This window comes from Canis lupus, chromosome 21, assembly GCF_011100685.1.
Source record: "Canis lupus familiaris isolate Mischka breed German Shepherd chromosome 21, alternate assembly UU_Cfam_GSD_1.0, whole genome shotgun sequence".
NCBI classification, from domain to species: domain Eukaryota; kingdom Metazoa; phylum Chordata; class Mammalia; order Carnivora; family Canidae; genus Canis; species Canis lupus.
The window spans coordinates 38567796-38590412 of NC_049242.1; the positions used below are offsets into that span (position 1 = coordinate 38567796).

Sequence of the window (22617 nt, forward strand, 5' to 3'; positions counted from 1 at the left end):
CTCTGGCTAGAACTTCTAGTACTATGTTGAATAACAGTGTTGAAAATGGGTGCCCTTGTCTTGTTTTCAACCTTAGACTTTCTTTTTCTTTTTCAGGAATAATCTTGGTTATACATTTCAGATTTAATTCATGAAGTTCTGGGGGAAAAAATCCTGTGGGGATTTGATTGGGATTACATTGTACCTATACATCAGTTTGCAGTACATTGACATTTTCCTATCTATATATATGAAATTCCTCTTCATTTATTTTGGCCTTCTTTAAAATCTTCCAATAATATTAATTTTTTTCTCATCAAGGAACTTGTACATTTTAAGGTTAGTTTGTGTCTACCTTACATGTTTTTGTTGCTCTTGTTAATGTTTTTTCCCCTAAATTTCACTTTACATTTGTGCCAGTGTCTGGGATATACTTGACTTTTGTATATTCATTTATTGCCACTTTCTAAGCCATTTTGCAAATTAAAATAGTTTACTTGTAGATACGTTTGAGTTTTCTATGTTCACAATGAGAGCGACTTGCTAGTTTATGCTACATTTTAATAAAAATTAGAGAATGATGTCATATCTAGGGAAATATGAACCCCTGGAGACTTGGCTTGCCAAGTGGGCTACAGGTTTGTGTTTGGTGGGCCCAGCTCTGTGTAAGGTGTGTGACTGGGTGGGCACAGCCGAGGCCAAATGCAGCCTCCACTCACTCCCTTGGCTGTGTGCTAGTTTGCTTAGGCAGATGTGGCAGCCTTGTGGAGAGTCATATCAACCGTAAATAATGACAGTTTTGTTTCTTTCCATTCGTATACATTTTCTTTCTTTCTATGCTAGCTAAGATCTGTGGTACAATAATGAATAGAAGTTAGTGGGAACTGTGCATTTTTATTTTGCTTTTGGTCTCATAGGAAATGCTTTCAACATGTCGTCATGAAGTATGTCAGTCCTGGTATATTTTTTTCTTGGTAGATGCCCTTTAATCAATTTAGAGAAGGTCTATTATCTTTCTAGTTTACTAAAATGCTTTATTATAAATGGCTGTCCAATTTTATAAAGTTGTTTTTCTTCATCTGTTAAGATGATCATAAGGTTTTTCTTTTTTAGCCTATTAATGTAGTAGGTTTCATTATCTATTTTCTGATGTTAAAACAGCTAAAACATTAGGCTAACACCAACTTGGCCATGGTATATTATCCTTTTCACATACAGCTGGGTTGTTTGATAGTTTGTTTAGTATATTTTCATCTATGTTCATACATGAGACTGCCCTATAAATTTCCTTTCTTGTGTTTGTGCTTAGTTTCTGTATCAAAATTATGTCAGCCTCATAAAATGATTTGAAGTGTATTTTCTTTTTTCTTATTGTCTGGAAAAGTTTGGGTGAGTTTATCTTTTTTTTTTTTAATGATAGAAACTCATCTGTGAACTTCTTTGTGCTTGGTGTTTTCCTTACGGGAAGATTAATTTATTTCATGGTTATAAATCTATTTCTTCCTGAGTCAATCTTGGCTAATGTATTTCACTATAAATTTGTCTAACACTTATGATATCAATGATATTGCAGAATATTCCTGTCCATATAATATTATTCATAATATTCTTTTATCTCTGCTGCATCTGTAGCAATAAATTCCTTTTTATTGCTAATATTGTTTGTGTTTCCTTTATTTTTTTCTGACCTTTCTTCCTTCTGTTCTTCACAGAGGTTTATCTATTTTATCTGTGTCTTCAAAAACTAACTTTAACTCTATTGATCTTTCATTTGTGTTTACATTTTATTTTGTGTCTTCATTGTGTTTTGCTTCATGTTTGCTCCTATTTTAACTATTTTTCTTCTGCTAATTTCTTTGGAATTATTCTCCCCTTCTCTAAAATGTCATATGTTGAAGCACCTGGGTGGCTTCAGTAGGTTAAGTGTCCAACTCTTGGTTTTGGCTCAGGTTGCGATCTCATGAGTCCTGAGATTGGAGTCCCAGGTGGGGCTCCACATTCAGAGAAGAGCCTGTTTGAGATTTGTCTCCCTCTGCCCCTCCCCCACATGCATACATACATGCTCTCTCTCTCAAATAAATAAATAAATCGTTGAAAAATGTCATGTTGTGAGAAGTTAAAAATTTTCTAATTTTTATATTTTATTTTCTAGTTTAGTACTGTAATTTTTGCTTTTGATTTTATTTATCTGTATACCATCTGATTTTTATATATGTATTTTCCTAATAATTTGGGTTTGTTTTCTAATCTCTGTTATAATTTCTTCTTTGTCCTCTAATTTATATGTTTAAAATATCCAAATTATGGAGGTATTTATACTGGAGTAGAGATTGCAATCCATAGGATACCAATCATTTGAGATTTGTGGAGGCTTGCTTATGATCTAGTCACTAGTCATTAAAAAAAAAAAAAAAAGAACAATTCATGAATCCCTGAAAAGAATGTGTATTCCTGGTAAGTTGAGTGCAGTGTTCTACTTATAAACACTAATCTAACTTGTGTCATTCAAATTTCCTATTTCCTCAATGGATAATCTTTCTGCCTGAACTATCAATTAATGACAAAATTGTGTTGGGCTTTCCATCTGTAATTCTGGACTCGTTCATTTCTCCTTGAAATTTTGTCAGTTTTTGCTTTGTATATTTTAAGATTATTGGTGTTATTATCTACATCCTCACTGTTATATCTTCTTGATGGGTCAGTCTTTTTATATTTATGTAACAGTTTTTTTGTTTCTGTAATGGTTATTGTCTTGAAGTTTGTTTTGTATTATATGAATACATTAGCACCAGAAGTCTTTAGGTAAATATTTCTGTGGTATATCTTTTGGAGTCTTTAAGTTGTTTTGGGTCTTTTTGTTTTAGAGTATTGTAGCCAGAACATAGCACATTTTCTCTTCTTTTTCTCTACTTCTCTCTCTCTCTTTCTGTGTGTGTGTGTGTGAGTATAATGCACACTTTATAATCTTTGCTTACAATTAGCTAGTTTAATTCATCTCCCCCTTCCTGTGATTACTATTACTCATTAATACTTGCCCCTCCGAACTTTTTTCTTCTTTTTGATTGCTTTTTTAAATTACTCATTTATTTTTCCCCTCTTAACTTATTTGAATGGTAATATTTACTTTTATTTTTATGTATATTCTTTTAGTTATACATAGATATTATAGCATTTATCATAACCTAATAAGGTAACCCTAGATATTACAGCATTAATCATAACCAATAAGACTAAAGTTAATTTACATCTCTATTTTCCTCTTCCTCAAATAAAAGAAACTTAGAACACTTTAACTTACTTTAGTCATCCCCTTTTGAATTTGCATACAGTATTTTAGATTTATTTTTTTCCCTTACCCCACAAATGAGGTATAATTGTTTCTTATAGTTAAGATTTGTTTGGATTTACTCAAATAGTTACGAGTAAGTGTGCTCATCATCCTTTCTTGTATCTCAGATCTTCCATCTGGCATTATATTCTTTTTGCCTGTAATCAGTCCGTTAGAATTTCCTTGGTGGGATTTTTACCTGAAAACATCTTTATTTCATAATTAGTTTTGAAAGAGAGCTTCTCTGGGTATAGAAATTTAGGACAGTTATTTTCTATAATCAAATATTTTCTCATTATCTGCTAACTTTCATTATTGCTCTTAAGTGGTCACCTGTTGATCTGATTCTCTCCGTCTCTCTGTGTCTCTGTCTCTCTTTTGCCTCCTTTGGATGCTTTCAAAATCTTCTGTCTTTGGTATTCTTTAGTCTTATGAGTTTTCTAGGGTGCCTATATATTTTGTATTTTTCCTGCTTGAAATTCATTGGCATTCCTGGATTTGAAAGTTGTTTTGTCAGGGCACCTGAGGTTGAGTGCCTGCTCAGGTCATGATCCTGAGGTCCTGGGATCGAGTTCTGCATCAGGTTCCCGAAAGGGAGCCTGCCTCTACCTCTGTCTATGTCTCTGCCTTTCTGTGTCTCTCATGAATAAATAAATAAAATCTTTTAAAAAAGGAAGTTGTTCTGTCTTTCAAAATTTCTGGGAAAAATCTCAGCCACTGTTTCTTTGAATATCATTTTTTCCCCTCTTCTTTTTCTTATCTCCCTTTGGAAATCTGATTAAACACTCTGTAGAGTACTTTACTCTTTATTCCTTAGCTTTATTTCTCTCACATTTGCTCTCCCTTTGTCTTTCTGAGCTGTATTTTGGATCATTTCTTTTTGTCTTATCTTTACACTAATTCATTCTTTAGCTGTGATTAATCTGTCCAATGAGTTTTTCATTTTAATTATTACATTTTTTAATTTATAGAAGTTCCGTCTCAAATCTGGTTCTTTCTCAAATCTGCTTGGTCATATTTTATAGCCCTTGTTCCTTGGAAATATTTCCAAGGCTCTCTTTTATTTCTTGAAGCTAAATTCTCTAATTGAGTCCCCCCCCCCCCCCGCCAGATAGTGTGAATTCAGGCCACAAACTTATATGAAGGCCATATTGTGGTTATTAATTCTTGAGAGAGATTTTACTTGCCTTTACCCAGTGCCAGAGTTGGGACACTTTTCTTCTGTATGGAAGATTATTTCTCATTTACCATTAACATTGAGCTTCTGGTCTTTTGGACTCCTATTTGATTCTTTCTTTCCCTTATCTCTAGGCTTTCTGCCTCATTTTCCCTAACCCATACACATGTGAAATGGAAGCTTAAGGAACACAGCAGCAGATGTTCTCAGGGCAAAAATTCCCTTCGGTTCTTGCTCATTATCCCTGGTTCCTGCTTTTGCTTTCCTGCTGGCCTCTCCAGATTTCTAATCTTTTTGCCAGCTCAGTGACGCGTTTTACAAACATCAAGAACATCTTTAGCAGTCCTTTCCAATTCTTCCTATGGAGAAGTATTTCAGAATATGTGGTCCACCATATTGCCAAACACATAATTCCTGTGTGAACTTTCTCTCTAAGAAGGGGACTCAACTGTCGCCTAAAATCCAGGCACTAAAAAACAGTGGCATAGTATGAAGTTCCCTAAAGACAGGGTGTCATCTTTCTATTCACTTAACTTACTAGCTGTGTACTTGGCAAACTATTGAATGTCTCTGGGTCTTCATTTCCACATCTTTAAAATGGGGATAAGAGTAGTACTGATTATTTTGGATTTTTTGAGAAATAAATGAATTTATTTACGCAAAGCACTTAGAAGAGTGCTTGGCACATAGTTAAGTGCCCAATACTATATATTTCATTGAATTTAAGATGCTATAGATTGTAAGATGCCCTGTTACTTCATAAAAGAGAAAATATGCTTTCAATTAAACTGTGACACAATGCCAAGATGCCATTGACTGAGGCGTGCATCCCAATTTCAGATGTTAATATACAAAAAAAAAAAAGCATCTGAAAATGACCTGAGTATAATAAAATTTAGCTGTTACTGTGCATGGGTACCTATGAGCAGAGAAAGCAGTGGTTGAAACAATTTTAGTCTCAGAATTGAGGGGACTTTAAATGTTTCTAGGTACTTATTCCATCCTACTCTCAACTACTGGCCTCTGGCTGTATTGTGCATGAACTAGAGTCAGTGTCCAGGGCCAATGGTCAAACACAATATTTTACCATCTCTTCCAAGGCTGAGGAAGAAGGGAAAAGGAACTTCTATTTGCCGAGAGACTTCTGTGTCTAACACACTTACAGATGCCTTAAGAGACTTCTGTGTCTAACACACAGATGCCTTAAGTATAGCATTTACTTTAGTCTTCATAATTAGGTTAATTCAGATTAGTTGCTATAACAAACAACCCCCAAATATTAGTGGCTTAGCACATTATGTGTATTTCTTACTTACCCTCCAGATTGATGTGAGTTGGGTGGCTCTACTCCAAACTGTTGACTCATCTTCTTCCATCTTTTGGCCTTGCTGTCTTGTGGCTTTCCAGTTGCTCTGGCATCACTCAACAGACAGATAGGGAAAGAGAGAGGGACATGGAGAAAACATATCTTCTATTACAATATCATTTAAAACTGTTCAAGACCTCACACTTTTATTGATTCCTAGGGAACTTTTTAGAAGGAGAAATTACTATAGGTTAGAGTGGTTGGAGAAGGCCTCTCAGATGATGTGGGATTAGGACTGAGATCTGAAATGTTGGTATTACCTAGAGATTGAAAAAGAATTGAGGAGATTTTGGTCTGGACGTGTTGGGGTGCTATGACCAATGCATACCATTATGGAAGAGCAAGAAGTTTTTGGAGAACCATGGAATCCCCTGTTGGGTAATAACTAATATTTATTGAGCTCTTACTCTGAACTAGACACCATGTGGTGCACTGTTTGGATGCTACTGTGACATGCGGCAAACCAGGCATAAATGAGCCCTGATAAGACAGCATTCTGTGAATGGGCTGTTTTTGTTTTTGTTTTTTTTTTTTAATGTCTGACTCATCCGATGCCCCAGATTGTACACTTCTCTCCCCTATGTCTTCTTTCCCAAGGGTATATAGACCCCCTCAACCTGGGGCCTCATCATGACTCAGAGAGGGAAACAGCTTGCCCAGTGTAACCTCTAAGCGTGATTTATGAAACAGGATGTATCCAAATTTTCACCACGCTGGAGCTATTCAATTTTCTCTAATGGCTTTTATCTGAGAGTTATGTCTGTTCGTGGCAGTCACGACCAGTAAGTCATTAGCTTAAAGTATACTGATTGTTAATTTTAGCACCCTGGGATCTGGGCCCAGTGAGGGAGGGCTCTTGCTTTTGCAAATCAGAGCTAAGGAACTTTTGAGCAGTTGGCTAACATTCACATCAGGAAAAGTTAGAAAGTAAGAAGGGATAATTAAAAAGTTAAAGAGTACAAAGCAGTTGACTAGCTGGATATAGTTCAGGAGGCTGTAAAATGGCCTCCATCTGGCTGCTCCCCTACTGCGAGGTACTTGTCCTCACCAGAAGACAAACAGAACCAGTCTTATCTTGAGTATCCTTGCGTGCCATGTACTTCACGCATGTGATCTCACTGATCCATGCAGTAGTGCCAGGAGGATGCCATTACTTGTTATCCTTATTATATACCCCACTTTACAGATAAGGACACTTAATGCCCCTGATCACACAGCTAATCACAGACTCTGAATCTGCATTTTTAAGCAACAGAGATCCGGATGGGAGTGCCCCAAAGGTCCAGCCTAGCAACTCTCAGGGCCTACACTCTGTCTAAGGTCCCGGACGTCTGGGTTGCTAGTTGCTCACTTCTGACCTTGAGAAAATCAGTAGCTCAGTGCCAGCTCCCAGATGCCAGCTACTACAGTTTCCTTGTGGGTTCAGGGCTGGATGTTCCTTTGACACCCAGCTGGGGTGTCAAAGCCCTGGAGCCAGGAAGAGCCCACCCTGGGGTGGAAGATGGGGGCAGCATGGCTTTCCTGCCTCCAGGAATTTGGCCTTTCTTCTGGACTGTCATATGCGCTCCTTCAGGAGAGGCTGCTGGGGGGGTTGTCTTTGACAAGTTGGAGCCATTTAGAGGCTGGGTGGTCTTACTGCTCAGGGACTGGGGCCCGTGGGCCTCCGCAGGGAGAGCTTGACTCTGGCTCCTTTCACTCAGACCTTGGGGGACTCATGGGCAATCTGTGCATCAGCCTGCCTGTCTCATTCTGAGACTGAGCTGAATTAGACTAGGAATCCCTGCAATTTCTCTCTCCACCATTCATTCCTCTGTGTTGATCGTCATAGCAAAAGAGAAAGGATGAGCAACTCTCCCAGTTTTATAGACTGGGGCCTGCTGGAACCATTGATTCCCTAGGGTAAATCACTCTGAGCCTCGGTGGGTCTCTCAGGGCACTAACCACACAAAGCCTTCTTTGGATTTCCCATGGGTAAGCTTATGGCAGTGAGGAAACCTGGATGCGGGTCTCAGATTGTAGCTCAGCTTGCTGCGTGACCTCAGGCAGATCTCTTCCCCTCTCTGAACGTGTCTCTCCATCTGCGCATGTTAATCTCTCTGTGCTTTAGTTTCCTCATCTGAAAAATGGGGATAGCAAGATTATTTCGAGGACGAAGTTTAAAGCATTGACCACAGTGCCTAACACATAGTTAGCACCCTAAATATTTCTCCCTCTTCTTCTCCTACTCATCAGGATTGTTATCATTATGGTTTTCATTACGAGGCAAGCATCTCTAAGGCCTCCTACTAATTCTAATACTCTAGCATTTCGATGTGAGCTCCTTTGGGAAGGCGGCCTTGCTTGTGGCTGGAGGCTGTAGTCTTACCCCTGACTATTTGTGCAGGTGGGATTCTTGTTACCTTTCAGGTAAAGCCTCGAAGGCAGGTGTATCCGGTTAATCAGGGGGAGGCTTGGGGCCTTGCCTGTGGTTTGTTGAAATGGTTCTGGCTCTGGAATCGAGGAGCAGGGATGAGGTCTGGGGGGCCCCTACCCCTGCCCAGCCAGGATTTTCAGGGCTCCAGGGGCAAACCCAGCTCTGGGAGCCCTGTGGTCTATTCCACCCACTTGCTGGACTCTGGTGCCCAACAGCTAGCTGTAAAGGGTCACTCGGGCTTCCTCTAGAGAGTCGCTCCGTCTGTATTTCATGAGGCCCCATCCATTCGGTAGAGCTGGGAGACAGCTTGCTTAGTTTCTTGTGCCTCTCCTGGGAATGAAGGTTCTTGAAGAATCTGATGGCTGCAGAATGCTGACCACCCCGGCTAGCAGTACTGCAATGTCTCCATGACTATTGGCGTCCTCCCACAGATCGACAGTGGGGGCAAGGAGGGAAGCCCATTGTTGTCACCTCCCAAAGCTTATTGCAGTCACCTTCCTTTCTACCCCAAGGCCCCATGGCTCCAACCTCAGGGCTTTTGTGCTCCCCTTGGGAGTTGCATCTATCTCTTAAATGGACCCCTGCTGCTGGCCTTACTCCCTGGAGTCCATCCACTTTACTGGTCACCATGCGAGCTGAAATTCCATTCCAGTCGTTTCAGTCCCCTATCAAACAAACTTCAAAGGCTCCCTGTCATCCACAGGATAGAGTCCAAAGAATCAGTTCCTTTCATGTGCAGGACCACAGAGGTACCTTCCCTCCAGCCCCCTGGGAGAGGCCTGGGTCCCCGATTACTCGCTTCATTTTCTGGTCTTTTTGCCCCCACTCACAATGCTCTCCTGGCACTGAATGTCCTCGTCCCGTCCTCACTTGGCAAAATCCCACCCTGCATTTAAGACCCAGCTCAGATGTCGCCTTCTCTGAGAAGTCTGGTCTGCTTCCCCAGCTGCAAGTAGTCACTCCTTTTTCTGCATTCCCACGCCACTGGGATAGTTTCCGCTAAACTCCACCCCCAGCCTGGGGTGCTCCGCAGCCTTCTAGAAACACTTGCAGTTCCTTAATCTTCCCATGCTCTTCCCCTCTGCCCCCAGCTCTTCTCTTTGCCACGTCGCCCTTTCCTCTGTTTCCAAATTCCTCTAGCAAGGGTCAGTTTTGGGGTCATGACCTGAGAAACTTGCCATGACTGTTTCTCCCCACCTTCCATTCCCTTCTAGTACTTCTGGGAAGCCCTCTGGACCTCCCTCAGCATCCCCTTGGCTTTTTTTTTTTTTTTTTTTTTTTTTTGCAGTGTTTGCAGTTGTCATGCAACTATCTATTGTCTGTCTGTCTGTCTGTCTGGAAGTACATGCCTAGCAGAGCACGGAGCTGGGGGTGGGGGGGGAGCCTGCCCAGCCAGGACTCTAGAGACTCAGGAGAGATGGGTGGCTTTGTCTCGGTGGGTGTTGGGATTCTGAGCCCTTTCCCTGCAGGAAAGGCCCTCCCACAGCGCTCGCAACTAGGAGTACTCATCACAACAGAAGAGGCACTTGTCTCTGGTTTACCAGCGTGGAAGCCGGGGTTCCTTTGGGAAGAACCCACCCAGTCAGTCAATCTGATCGATCTGGTCTTTGTGCACCAGACACCTGTCAGGTGGAGGGTGGGGGATACAGTGGGGCAGGATAGGCCTCTTGTCCCTGCCCCCGGGAGCCTCAAGGGAGAAAACGTTAAGCTGCTAATTTCGGTTAATTGTTTAATTGCAATTGTGATAAATTCTAGGGAGGAGAAACAATGAGGGGGTAGGGAATCACATAATGAGGGACTTGACTGAACCCCCAGGTCTCATTCCTCTGCCGAGTCCCCCAGTGCCTCCTCCCGGTGCCTTAACTGCTTAACTGCTAACCATGACATTCACTGTCCGGCCCTGCTGGCAGCCCTAATGGGTTCTGCAGATTAAATAATCCCAGCCCAGCCTCGAGCCATCCTGGGGTTGGCCCATTAGACCATGGCAGGAGCCGCCCGGGTCCTTGTTCTAATTGAATAATTTACTGTAAATCGCCTGCCATTTCCTTCTGTGCCCAGGCTGGCTTGTTAGCCAAACGGAGGTGAGCAAGGGCGGCCTGTAATAGGAGGCGGGAGCCGAAATGAGCTGTCCAAATGAGCGCTTGTCACAGAGGGCATTGAATTAAATCAGAGACACTTAAGGCTTCGGGTCTGTCTTGTGACCCAGCCTCTCCTGGTGGGGGAGGCATAGCCGAGAGCCCCACAGGACCAAGGCCGCGGCCTCCAGGTGAGCTTTCCCATAAGTTAGGAAGGGCCTTGGGTGGGGTTGGGGGGTGAGGATGCAAGTGATGGAGTTTCCTCTTTCTTGCTCACTCCTGCCTTTGTCCTTTCCACCTCCCTCGTGGGCAGGGCAGCCCCTCTGCCCTGAGATACATTTCTCAAGCCCTCCTTCCACGAGGAAGAACACTTCCTCTTTGAGGCTACCATGTGCCAAACACACGAATCTTTTCTTTCGATCTATTAGGGGCTTTTGCAAGTGATCACATTTAATCCTCATGAAGAAGCTCCTAGGAGGCAGGCATGATTCATGGGGGTTTGTGATTTTCTCATTCATGGGGGTTTGTGATTTTCTCAAGGTCACGTACCAATCTAGTACAGAATCAGGATTTGAATCCAGATCCATCAGACCCCAAAATTCAAATTCTTGCAACACCATTGAGGACAGACAATGGGGAGCAAAGAGATTACCTTGAATCCAATTTCCTGACTTGCTGTATAGCGTTGGAGGCATTGTGCTTGGAACCTCTGCTCAATAGGATGAATCCAGCCTAGGGCTTAGGAACGTGTCTGTCGGGGCAGCAGGCTGTGGGGGCTTCCCTGACGGCTGCATGTTTGAAACAGGTCTCCCTGTAAAGCTAGTGATGGCTTTAGGCTTTGGCTGGGACTGTTTCATCCCCTGATTCCTTTAGGGCCCACAGCTGTCCACATGACTCTCACAAAAGGAACCAAGAAATGAGGAACCGGAAGAGACATGCCCACTCTCTGTGCCCCTCTTCCTTCCACCGTTTGAGTGCAGTGTTGGCAATCTGCTTCATTTTTCCAAGGACTATTCTTCTGTCCTCTGGCTGTGTCATGGAGGGCCAGCACCAGATGAAGATGGAGGACTCCCAGCCCGGGAGGTGGGGGCAGTGGGAGGCATTGGTGAGAACGAAGAGAGCTGGCTGGCTCTGAGGGCTGGGGGCTGAGGGTGCTTGACACCATGGAATGGAGTCGGGCCTCCTGTTAGCAAATGCAGGACGTGTGCCACTTATTCGTTGCCATCATCCTCTCCATCTGCTCCAGCACCTCCCCTCCAAATCCTAAAGCCTGGATCCTAGTCCTCTATCACCTGTACAGCAGTGTGATTTTGAGCAATGCACACACGTCCACTGAATTTCAGAGTTTCATCAGTACAGGGGGATGATGATAGTAGTAAATGAATTAATACTCTATGAAGCATTTAGGATAGTGCTTGGCCTCTGGTACACATTCAATAAATATTATTATTATTGACATTTTATAAATATCAGTTGGGTTAAACTCTTGGTACTTCCGATCTCACCTTCCAGATAGTCTCTCTTACCTGTTCTTCACCCCCAGCAAATATGAGCTATGGCTCCTCTGAGAGCTAATCTGATTCACAATTCTGGCTTCGACCATGCAGGTCATCATGTAAGATACTGGGCCCAGTCCCATATTGAGCAAGTTGTGCTTTCAGGCATCAAGGAGCCTTGTCCCACTGGGAGAAAGAGGCAGGCATAAATTATTCAGTCTGTAAACAGGGCAGCGATACAGATGCAGCCCAAATGTCCCTCAAAGGCTTCCTCAGCCCTTGGGAAAACATGCAATCACAGGAAACAAGGTTTTGTTTGCTGGATGGCTCCACTGGCATAACTGCTGGGAGGCTGTGGGTGAAATCGATGAACAAGGACACCTCACCAGGGCATTTTAATGAAATCAAGATATATCAGGTTTATTGTCCCATTCCCCTCTGCTAGGGGCCCAGTGGTCCCTAATGAAAAGGAAGCAGATTATCTGGGCATAACGTGTTCCTACTGTGCTCTGGCTGGCTTCCGTCTGAAGGGCTCAACAGATCAGCAATTAGGAATCTGTTCTAGAATTTCATGGTCATCAGGCTGTTTCTAGAAAACATAGGTAGCTCTTTTCTAAGAGCTACTTCTTAGAAATTCAGATCATTCTCTTGCATCCAGGCTTCTGCTCATGAGAACTCTCGCCTTGTCTGGGTGCATCAGATATGACTTGATCAGATCCAAAGGTCCTCCAAGACCAAGGACTTGCTTCACCTCCTCACAGAACCCTAACTGGATCACGCTTTGAAGGGCCTTGGAGTTCCCTACTCTCTCCGTGTCCTCGCCTGCCATGAGCTTGAATTCCCTCTTCGCTGTTTTTGCTCTGCATCCCTTTCTTCTTTATGAAGGAGATGGAGGTAAAATAAGATCTGCTTGCCCACTGCTATCTGATGACATCACTGCATCCACTCTGAGAAGTTGGTATTTCCCTTTGGGGTTCTATAATCAAACATTTCAGAAAAGGGACAGTTATACCTCTTTTTGTTGTTTCTAGCTTTCTCTTTTGTGCCATCCTTTTCAGGCTGCTGACTCACTGGGTTCCAAGAATATACTTTATCAATCATGATAATAACACTAGAAATAACAATGGCGATATTGCTGCTGCTGCTGAGGACTCGTCGAGCACTCTCAAAGCTTTATATGCTTTGTCTCATTTTTGGCATCTCCCTCGGCACAGCAGACCACGGGGCTGCGTGCACAGTAGACTCTCGGGGACTGAGAATAACAAAGGCTACTATCTATCGAGCTCTCACCCTGGCCTGACACTTGCACATGCCTTATCTCAGGTCACTGCTATCAGAGCAATACAATAGAGAGTGTTATTCTCAGTTACAGATAGAGAATTGGGTCTCAGCATAAAGGTTTTAAAAACGTATTCCACTCCTCTTTTCAACAGACACATGGAGGGCTGCCTGCATGGCTGGCCCTTGGCTCAGAGATAGGAGCACAAAGGGTCCCTGCCCTTCAGGGGGTCATAGGGTGGTGGGCCCTACAGCCCCGGAAACAGGCAGTGGCCATCAGTCTCTGGAATTACATAATGCCCTAGTTTATTCTGAGCTCCTGGCTCCCATACTTTCCAGATCGACTGTCTTATTCTTTATTCCAAGCCTCATAAAGGGCACTTTATGTCCAGCGATATCACTGTTAATTAGAGTCCTCCTCCGTTCTTTTCTCATAAGGGTCATTTGTAATCATGGAGGAAGAGTTTAGTTTTTCTGGACTGATCTTACCCTTCTTAGCTGTTATCTTCCCACAAGTTCATACTTGTGTTTTTTATGAAAGTCTTGACAATCTGCGGTCCTCAAGCTCAGGGCCTGCCAGGTGATGGCCGGTCCTCTCCTGTGTTCCTCTACCCAGGCAAAAGTGATAGAATGTCCCTTTTCCTCAGGGAGGGCTTCCACACTGGCTTGGAGGAGGAGGTGGCAGAGAGGGAGGATCGAAGAGGGGACAGGTGACAGGAGGAGTCAAACAGGTGGGCAGGAGGAAGGACACTCTCGTCTTGGTCCAATCTGTGAGGCACAGACAAGCCAGGTGGGTCCTCAGTGCAGAGACTGGAAGCCCCTAGAACCTGGTTTACCTTTATCAGATAGGCTGCTTTTGTCTGTCTGTCCACTAACAAAATGATCATTTTAAACAACAAGAACTTTATTATCTTACATAATAGATAGGCCTAAGAGAGGGGGGACAGACTCCAGGGTTCATTGATTCGGTGGCTTCATGATCAAGGAACCCAGATTTATTATTCTCTAAGTGCCAGCTTTATTCTCCCAGCTGGGTCCCCATTTGATTGCAAGATGGTCTCCAGCAGCCATGAAGTGACGTACTTCCATGTTCGGGTCCAATGGGAGAGATACTGTCTCCTTGTGGTTTGCAGTTAGGAGAAAGAAAACTTTTTTTGGAAGCAATCCTGTCATGGCTCATTGGTCTGAATTGAGTCCCATGCCTATTCCTGAACCAGTTACTAGCAGTTTGGGTGAAATGATATCATCTGAAGTGCAATGGATTTGGGGAAGCAACCACCATGCTCATTACAGAGTCACATTTCCCGGGGATAATCAAAGTGAATAACCCAGGGCTGTGATGGTTATAGAGAATGAGCATGTAGAGTTTCCAGATTTAGCAAATAATACATGATGCCCAGTTAAATGTGAATTCCAGATAAACCATAGATACTTTTGAAGTATAAGTACGTTCCATGCAATAATTGCTGGTCTGCATGTCCCAGTGTTGGGGTCAAGGCAAGATGGGTCAGGCAAATGCCTGATAATAGGAGATAAAAGACTTACAGGGATTCATAGTGAGCTTGGGACTTAGGACTAAATCAACACTACTTGTACGAGGACTTTAGTAGAGTCTAAACTGGTTCAGAAAGAAGAGGGTTGGGACGCCTGGGTGGCTCAGCAGTTGAACATCTGCCTTTGGCTCAGGGCGTGATCCTGGAGTTCCACATCAGGGCTCCCTGTGAGGAGCCTGCTTCTTCCTCTGCATGTGTCTCGGCTTTCTGTCTGTGTCTCTCATGAATAAATAAATAAAATCTTAAAAAAAAAAAAACAAAGAGGGTTAAAGGCCCTCCCTCTATACCTACCTTGGCTCCTTGTAGCCATGAACTGGGAGAAAAAGAGATTGTATCTCTTTTCTGAGGCATCCATTGATCTTGTTCTGCCTCCTTTTTTCCTAGGGTCACGACCACTGCAGCCAGGCTTTGCTGCAGATTGGGATTAACATGATGGCCTTGCCTGGAGGCCGCCACCTGGACTCCATCCCTCTGCCGGGTCAGCGGTAAGTCCTGTTCCTTAGGGCCAGGCCTGCTCCATCTGGCTGAGGCCATCCTCTAGCTAAGGCCCAGCTCCAGGGTCTTGAAGCTACAGGTGCTCCCACTTGTCCATGCACTGTCCTGGAGAGAAAGCTTAAGACAAGGTATTGGGGATGCCACGTTGACTCAGCCAATACTGACAGAAGTGAGCCCTGAGATGTGCAGGAATCAGGCACGTCCAGTACCCTAAGGAGGTGGGGTCTAAGATGCAGGCAGACAATGAAACAAATAATTGAATGGGGTGTTCTGCTAAGATAGAGGAGCCCAGAGGAGGCTCCCAATCCCACCTTGACTAGGAGGCTGGAGTCACTGGGGGCCCTTGGGGTCATGGAAGTTTCTCTCTGAGCCTCTTGAAAGGGACGGTCTACCCTTAGGTGTCTTCTCCTTCTCCCACAGCGCCAGGGAGGGCACAGAGCATAGAGCTGATCCTAGGAGATAATTATTGCCCTCAGTGGGGTGTGGGAGAGAGGTGGGGAGGAGGAGGCAGGAATATGCCGAACAGCAGGTGAAGCCCAGATGATGAGGGGAGAAGAGGGAGAGACGGGGGCACCCGAGGTGCCTTCACACGGCTGAAGGCTGTGGGGCCCTGGCTGGTCCTGGAGGCCAGAACCAGAACCAAAGAGGGGAGTACCAGGGCAGCAAATTTGTGGTGACTCACTGTCCCAGTTGCCCCGGGACTGTGTTGGCCCTGAGAGTTTTGTGACTTTGAGAATGCCTGCGTCCCAGGCGAGCGTCTCATGCAGGTTTGATCTACAGAGGAGCTATGCAACTGGGTGCTCAGGGCTTCTGTTTTGCTCCTCTTTCTTTCTTATTTTCTTTTCCGGGAACATTTTGATGGGGCTGTTTAGAGGCAACCAAATCCTAAGCCCTAGCCAGACTGTCAGGTCATTGTTGTTTTGTTTTGTATGTTTTATTTTATATATTACAGGTATCACTGACATCTTACCTTCATTCTATCCCTAATCCCCACACCTGAATTATCATATCACTCATTTCTATGTTATTTGATTTTTGAGTATTTTTCTAGGTATGTGTTGCTTTAAAAAATCAGAAAAAATGTTGAATATTTGCTAGAAGCCTACTAGTACTGGGTTAACCTTTATGAAGTCATCAGTGTCTCCCCAAAGTCATCATTATGGCAAGCTTTATGGGTATGACATACAGCTCATGGGTGCCAGTTAGAATGGGAAACACTATTAGAGAGGTAGCTAGGAATTTTCTGTGCAGCCTGACACTGAGATAAGGGATCGTATGGGGACCCAAATCTCTCTCTCTCTCTCTCTTTTTAAAGATGTTATTTATTCATGAAAGACACAGGAGAGAGGCAGAGACACAGACAGGGAGAAGCCGGCTCCCTGCAGGGAGCCCAATGGGGAACTTGATCCCAGGACCCCAGGATCACACCCTGAACTGAAGGCAGATGCTCAACCACTGAGCCACCCAGGTGCCCCCCAAATATCTTTCCATACAGTGTGTGTTTAAAGAGAGCTCAGAGATTGTGAGAGGCAAACCCGTCAGGATACACGTGTTGGAAATGCTGATTGCCTTTCATGGGGTGAGCAGGGGCCATCAGCTTTGAACTCATGACTGCCCGGTTTCAAAGCCGGGTTCTATCTCTTACTAGCTGTGTGGCCTTGTGCAGGTTCTCGCACCCCATCGGCCCCTGAGTTCCCTCACGTGTGAAACGAGGATGAAGAGAGTACCTACCTCATGTAATGTGTGAACTGAAGAAGTTAGTATGTGCAACGTGTCTGTCGCTCAGGGAAAGCTACATAGGGGGCTCTATTGTTTGTTGAGTGCCCACTGCATGTCAGAGGTCCACTGTGATCTCAGGGCAGTCTTCTAGAAACCCCTTCCCTGACTCTTCTTGGCCAGTGACCTCACTGAGAAAATAAGAAATCACCAATGGACACTCCCAGCCGCTTAATATTTTAAGCCAGGAGAAAGTGGAGCTGTTCTAGATGAAGTGGAATTGTAGCCCCCCTGGCTCCTGTCCAGCCCCAGCAGTAGGTTGGTACCCATGTGTCAGGTGGGTAGCAACAGCTCTGGCAATGTGTTGGTTCATAAGCACCTGGGGAGCTTCCCAGGTGCAATCCGAAACCAGCCCCACTCTCAGAGGCGGAATGCACATTCCGAGGACAGGGAGGGGGTGGGGAGCCTCGATGCCCGGGGTCCTGCACATGGGTAAACTGGTGACCACGTCCTTTCGATGACCTCGCCCAACACAACAGGGTTTTGGGTCACCTCCTCAGAGCCTCATGGGTCCTGGGATGGTCACACCAGCACCTGTTCTGGCGGTGGGGAAGCTGCTGCCACAGGGCAGTTTAGGACAGTGGTTAAGGGTCAGGAGGGCCTCAACTTCACTATTGGTGCTGCTGCATATTCATTGTGACCTTGGGCTTCAGTTTCTTTGTCTATGAAATGGGGATATTTGTACTTACATCATTGGGTTATGATGAGAATTTAAGATAATGTGTTTAAAGCACCTGCGTGCACACAGGAACCACTCGATCAGTGTTAACCTCTTCAGATGAGGACTAGGTCCCCAGAGTAGAGAATGTGGGGCAAACATAGATCAGACCCTGGTACCCTTTCCGCCTTGGGGAACACTGTCTCTCTCTCTTTTTTTCTCTCTCATTTCCAATCCCTCTCATTTCCAATCCCCTTAGAAGTTTTAAGGATAAAAGGAAGTTAAATTACATGACAATGATTTAGAAATTGAATTCCTATTCTTTTGGAGGCAGGCTGGGTTTTTTTTGTTTTTGTTTTTGTTTTTGTTTTTAGATTTGATTTATTTATTCATGAGAGACACAGGGAGAGAGGCAGAGACACAGGCAGTTCTGGCTGATGGCAAAGCTGCAACCTGAGAAGAGGTTTGCTTGGGAAATCTTAGCCAGTGGTGGCTGGAGGGCTCAGTGGTTGAACGTCTGCCTTTGGCCCAGGGCGTGATGCCGGGGTCCCCGCATGGAGCCCGCTTCTCCCTCTGCCTGTGTCTCTGCCTCTATCTCTGTGTCTCTCATGAATAAATAAATCAAATCTTAAAAAAAAAAAAAAGAAAAAGAAAACAAGAAAGTCTTCAGCCCTAGTGTTCTGATAGGGCAGGGTGGGCTGCAGAGGGAAGGTGATTATTTCTTTTAATATATTCAGAGCCTGGCCTGGCCAGGATATTGGGGGAATGCAATCTCTGGGCCTACCGGCCTATTAATTGTGTGTGTCCTGGGGGCACGTGCATGAGCCGCATCCACAAGGAAGGCTTACGTGTATTCACAGGATGTCAGAGGGGTTAATGTCTCCAATCCGATGTTGCCTTGTGGACAGATAATAGCAGCTACCTCTTCTTTCCTCTTGTTCCAGGCTCTAGAGGCCTCTGGAGTGGGGAATAACACCATGGTTATTGTCACCACATAAATAATTAATGCTGGATAATTGACTTCTTTCTGTCGTGTTCCACTGAAACTGAATTTCACTCTGAAGTGCCATTGTTCGCATCAATATGCAAAATCAATAAATGCCGTCAGGTTGCGTGGGATCTTCCAGCAGCTTGAGTGATTCATACGTGTTAGGCCTTTGGTATTTGAGACCCTTATGAATAAATAGCCTCAAAAAAGACTCATCTAGGCATGAGCTCCTGGGAGAGAGTTGAGGGCGGGGGGGCATGGGCATCCCAGTGCAGGGGCTGGGATCCCATGCTGACCTGTGTGGGTGATTGGAGAGGGAGCATTAGGGTTCTCAACTCCAAGTGCATCCGAATCTCCTGGAAGGCTTTCAGATGTAAAATTAATAAACAAGCCAAAGAACAGAACCCTACTCTTAGAAATGTTAGCGTGGGTCTAGGGTTGAAAGCATATAAGACTCAGACACGGGCTCAAGTCCCAGACATGGTCTCAACTCCCTACCAGCCGTGTGACCTTGGCTCCCGCTGACCCTGCCCGTCAGATGGCACATCTGTGTGCTAGTTATTATCTCTATTTTGCAAATGATAGGTCACAGCTTGGGTTCTCTGGGAAGCAGCCCTGGGATGGAGTTGAGAGTTCAGGGTGCTTCTCAGAGAATGTTTTTGGGACCAGCACTTGAGGGAGGGAGAGGACGGAGGCAGGACCAAGAAGGAGAAGAGTGAGCTGAATGACTTCAGCTGTCCTCACAGGGAGCTTTGGAATCACAGTTCTGTTCATTGGCCAGGGTGGCCAGGGCCTTCATGTCCCGCTGGTATGTCTTTCGAGTGGGCAGCTGTGAGCAGGGCATGACCTTCGGCGAGGTGGCTCTGAGACAGTCTGAGGGCCTGGTGGCTGGAGGCTGTTAGCTAATGATACTCCCAGCAACTGGAGACAAAAAGTTCTTTCGTAAAGCGGAATCTGAGCAGCAATACGCCTGCCCCACGAGGAAACTGAGACTTGCCCAAGGTCAGAGCTTATATGGAGCAGAGGTGGGATAGATGTTTCCAGATGATGCTTGAGCCTGAGCGCTGGCCAATACCCTATCCAGTCTGTCTTTTCCACAGTGTTCTTGGGGGCGTTGCACAAACAGACCATTCGCTCATTCATTCAAGTAGTCATTTACTCATTATTAGCCTCCCACAAAATCTTTCTACATCTATGTCCTGAGTGCAGATCATGTGCCTTGTATGATGCTCGTGTGCTTAGGCACATGTTGGTGGCCGAATTGGGCACGGTCCCTTCCCTCATAGAACTCACTGATCTATCTCTTGCCCTGATCAGGCCTATAACAAGGATACAGCTCGGGTCTTTGGTTTGGGATCAAACTCGGTGAATCACTTTCTTACCTGCCTTCTGTTCAGCCTGGAGTCTGAGGTGAGCCAGCCTGGGTGCTGCCGCAGCTAATGGCACGCAGCCTCCCCGATCGCCTGGCCTGCTGGTGAGGAGCCGTCCAGCTTCTGAGCCACTGGGGGCCACCGCAGGCCAGCCTGTCTCCAAGTAGATAATGGCTTGCATGTGTGCACCCCTGGTCTGTGGCTGGCCTGCTGCTGCTGGCCTGTTTTCTATGCCTGCGGTGAAATGTGCAGACTGTAATTGTCAATGGGATAATTGGATATTTTTCTGTTGTTTAAACAGAAAGGAAAGCCGATCAGAGTTAGAATCGAATTCCCTCACTTCTCTCATCTCCCAAGAGAAATCCATAGAAACACAGGCATGACCTCGAGAAGGCAGAGGGACAATGATTCAATAGTTATTTTTAGGAAGAGAGATTGTGTTTAAACTTCCACACAGTGCCGGGAACTGGGCTCAAGGAAGCATCGAATGTTATTGCTGGAAGTTTCCTCAGATCCCGTCATGATGGTGGGGAAACTGAGGCCCAGAGAAAGGAATGGAGCTGTCAGAAAGAGTGCTGCTTTTTCTGAGCTGTTCCTTAAGCTGTTTCTAGAAGCCCTATGTCCTAGCCCCAGTGGAATTCTCATGTGACAGTGATCTGTAGTAGACCCCAATTTCATTCATTCACTCATTCATTCAAATGAGATTTACTTTACACTAAGAATTTACTTTGGGCCAGGCCCTGGGTTGTAGGGTGATTTATGTAAATGTCATCACCCTATTCAATGATTAATGTCCATGTCCTGAGGGCCGAATTATGTTCTGATTCGTATCTTTGCTCCTGTGATTAGAATACACACAGTAGGAGCTCAATAAGTGGTTGTTGCATGAATAAATATTTAATAGATGTTTGATAAATGAATGACAGACAAATGGCTGAGGAGTCTCAGGTGAGTGTGAGAAGTTAAATTCAATGGCTTGGATTTTGTTTCTTTCCCCAAGACACTCCTGTCTCCAGCAAACTGCTCTCATTCTTTTTGGTAGAAAGTTGCTGCTGGGAGGGAAAAAGTAAGCTAGTTTTACCTTGATTAATTTAAATCCTCTTTCTGAGTAGAAGCCAAAGATTTAATTGGTTGATGGAGTCAGAGAGCTGGAGAGACATTTTTTTTCTTCTAAAGGAAAGTAATTCAGAAATATTTTTAGTCTTTAGTTTTATGTTTACTGGGAAGAAAAGTCTGCAATTTCATTATTAAATCTCTTGCAGGAGAACATAGGGCAGTGGGAAGCATGGACTAGAAACCAGAGGCTGCCCTCCCTCCCTCTTTTCCCTCCCTCCCTCTCTCCCTTTTCTCCTCCTTCTTTCCTTCCTTCCTTCCTTCCTTCCTTCCTTCCTTCCTTCCTTCCTTCCTTCCTTCCTTCCTTCCTTCCTTCCTTCCTTTCTTCCTTCCTCCCTCCCTCCTTCTCCACTACACTCCCTCACTTCTTCCTTCCTGCCTGCCTTCCCAGCTCTGGCTTTGCCCCAACTTGCTGTGTGTTATCAGACAGTCCTTCTCCTTCTCTGAGCTTTAGTTTCTTCTTCTGAAGATGAGGTAGATAAAAGTTTCCCCAGGGACCCTTCCAGCTCTATATGCCAGGAGTTTGGGAATGAATTTTGGATGATCTGTCCCCTTTTCTAGATAAAAACATCACCCCTTAGTGCCTAGGGCTGGGAAAGCAATCCTATTGACCAAAAACAAGATCTCCTCATTCCTTCCTACAAAATGCACAAAGAGGTCTAGTGTTGCCCTTGAAGCTGGGATGGAAACTGCAGGACATACTAGCTTGGGAGCCCCTTCAAGCGTCTGAGAGTGTGCCCTGTTCAGATTTTATGGAAGCCCCTTGGTATATCCAAGAGACATGTCCTATAGGGGAATAAGGTGCCCTGCTTTGATGGGATGCAATGCAGATAAGTCCATGCAGCCCAGCACTCCAGTGTGCTTTATAATTTAAAGTCCTTGTTTTCCACTCTTCCAATTGCACTCAAAACTTGCTGTTTTCCCAGCATGTGGTTCCATGCCTCCACTCCCTGTACATGCTGTTTCTTTCATCAGAAACCCCACATCTTCCAACTCTGCTTCCTCTCCTGAGGAACTTGAAGGCACCCTTCCAGCGTCGGCCTGGGGAGCTTTCTCAGAAACCATAGCTTGGACCAAGCATCCGTCTCCTCTGCTTGCCTCAAAGTGCCATATGTAGCCCAGTGAGCCACAATTGCTTACTTCCATTAATTCATTTACTCGTGCAAACTACTTGTCAATGCCTGTGATGTGCCAGGCGTCGTCCTGGGTGGAGGGAGTATGCTACCGTGGAGGCCCTGTGCTCTTGGAGGTCTTCCTCCCACCATCTCTTCCTCTGTAATCCCAGCACCTAGCCTAGTGCCTGGCACATCAGGGTGCTCAGGGAGGTTCGGAGGCCATTATCAAGTGCTCTTGGCATCGTAAAGTACTCTCTTTTTTTTTGCAGAAAACTCTCCACATAGTGGGTAGAATAGGGTAAGGCAGAGAAATCCGAATTCTGGACTTGGAAGGAATAAAGTTCCATTCTTCAGTGAAAAGAGATTAAAATGAGCCAACAAGAGTGTAGGCATAGATTTCTGCAAACCGTTGACCCCCAGAGTCTTGGGGAGCACTG

At 44.8% G+C, this 22617-nt stretch overlaps 1 protein-coding gene across 1 annotated transcript in view; it reads left to right on the top strand.

The window, feature by feature from the left end:
- INSC (INSC spindle orientation adaptor protein) overlaps positions 1-22617 on the top strand; it is a 118785-nt gene that overhangs the window by 16161 nt on the left and 80007 nt on the right. The window contains exon 2 of the mRNA XM_038569125.1: positions 15050-15150. Within this exon, the coding sequence (XP_038425053.1) occupies positions 15095-15150 (56 nt within the window). The 5' untranslated portion in view covers positions 15050-15094. The remainder of the gene's footprint in view (positions 1-15049; positions 15151-22617) is intronic.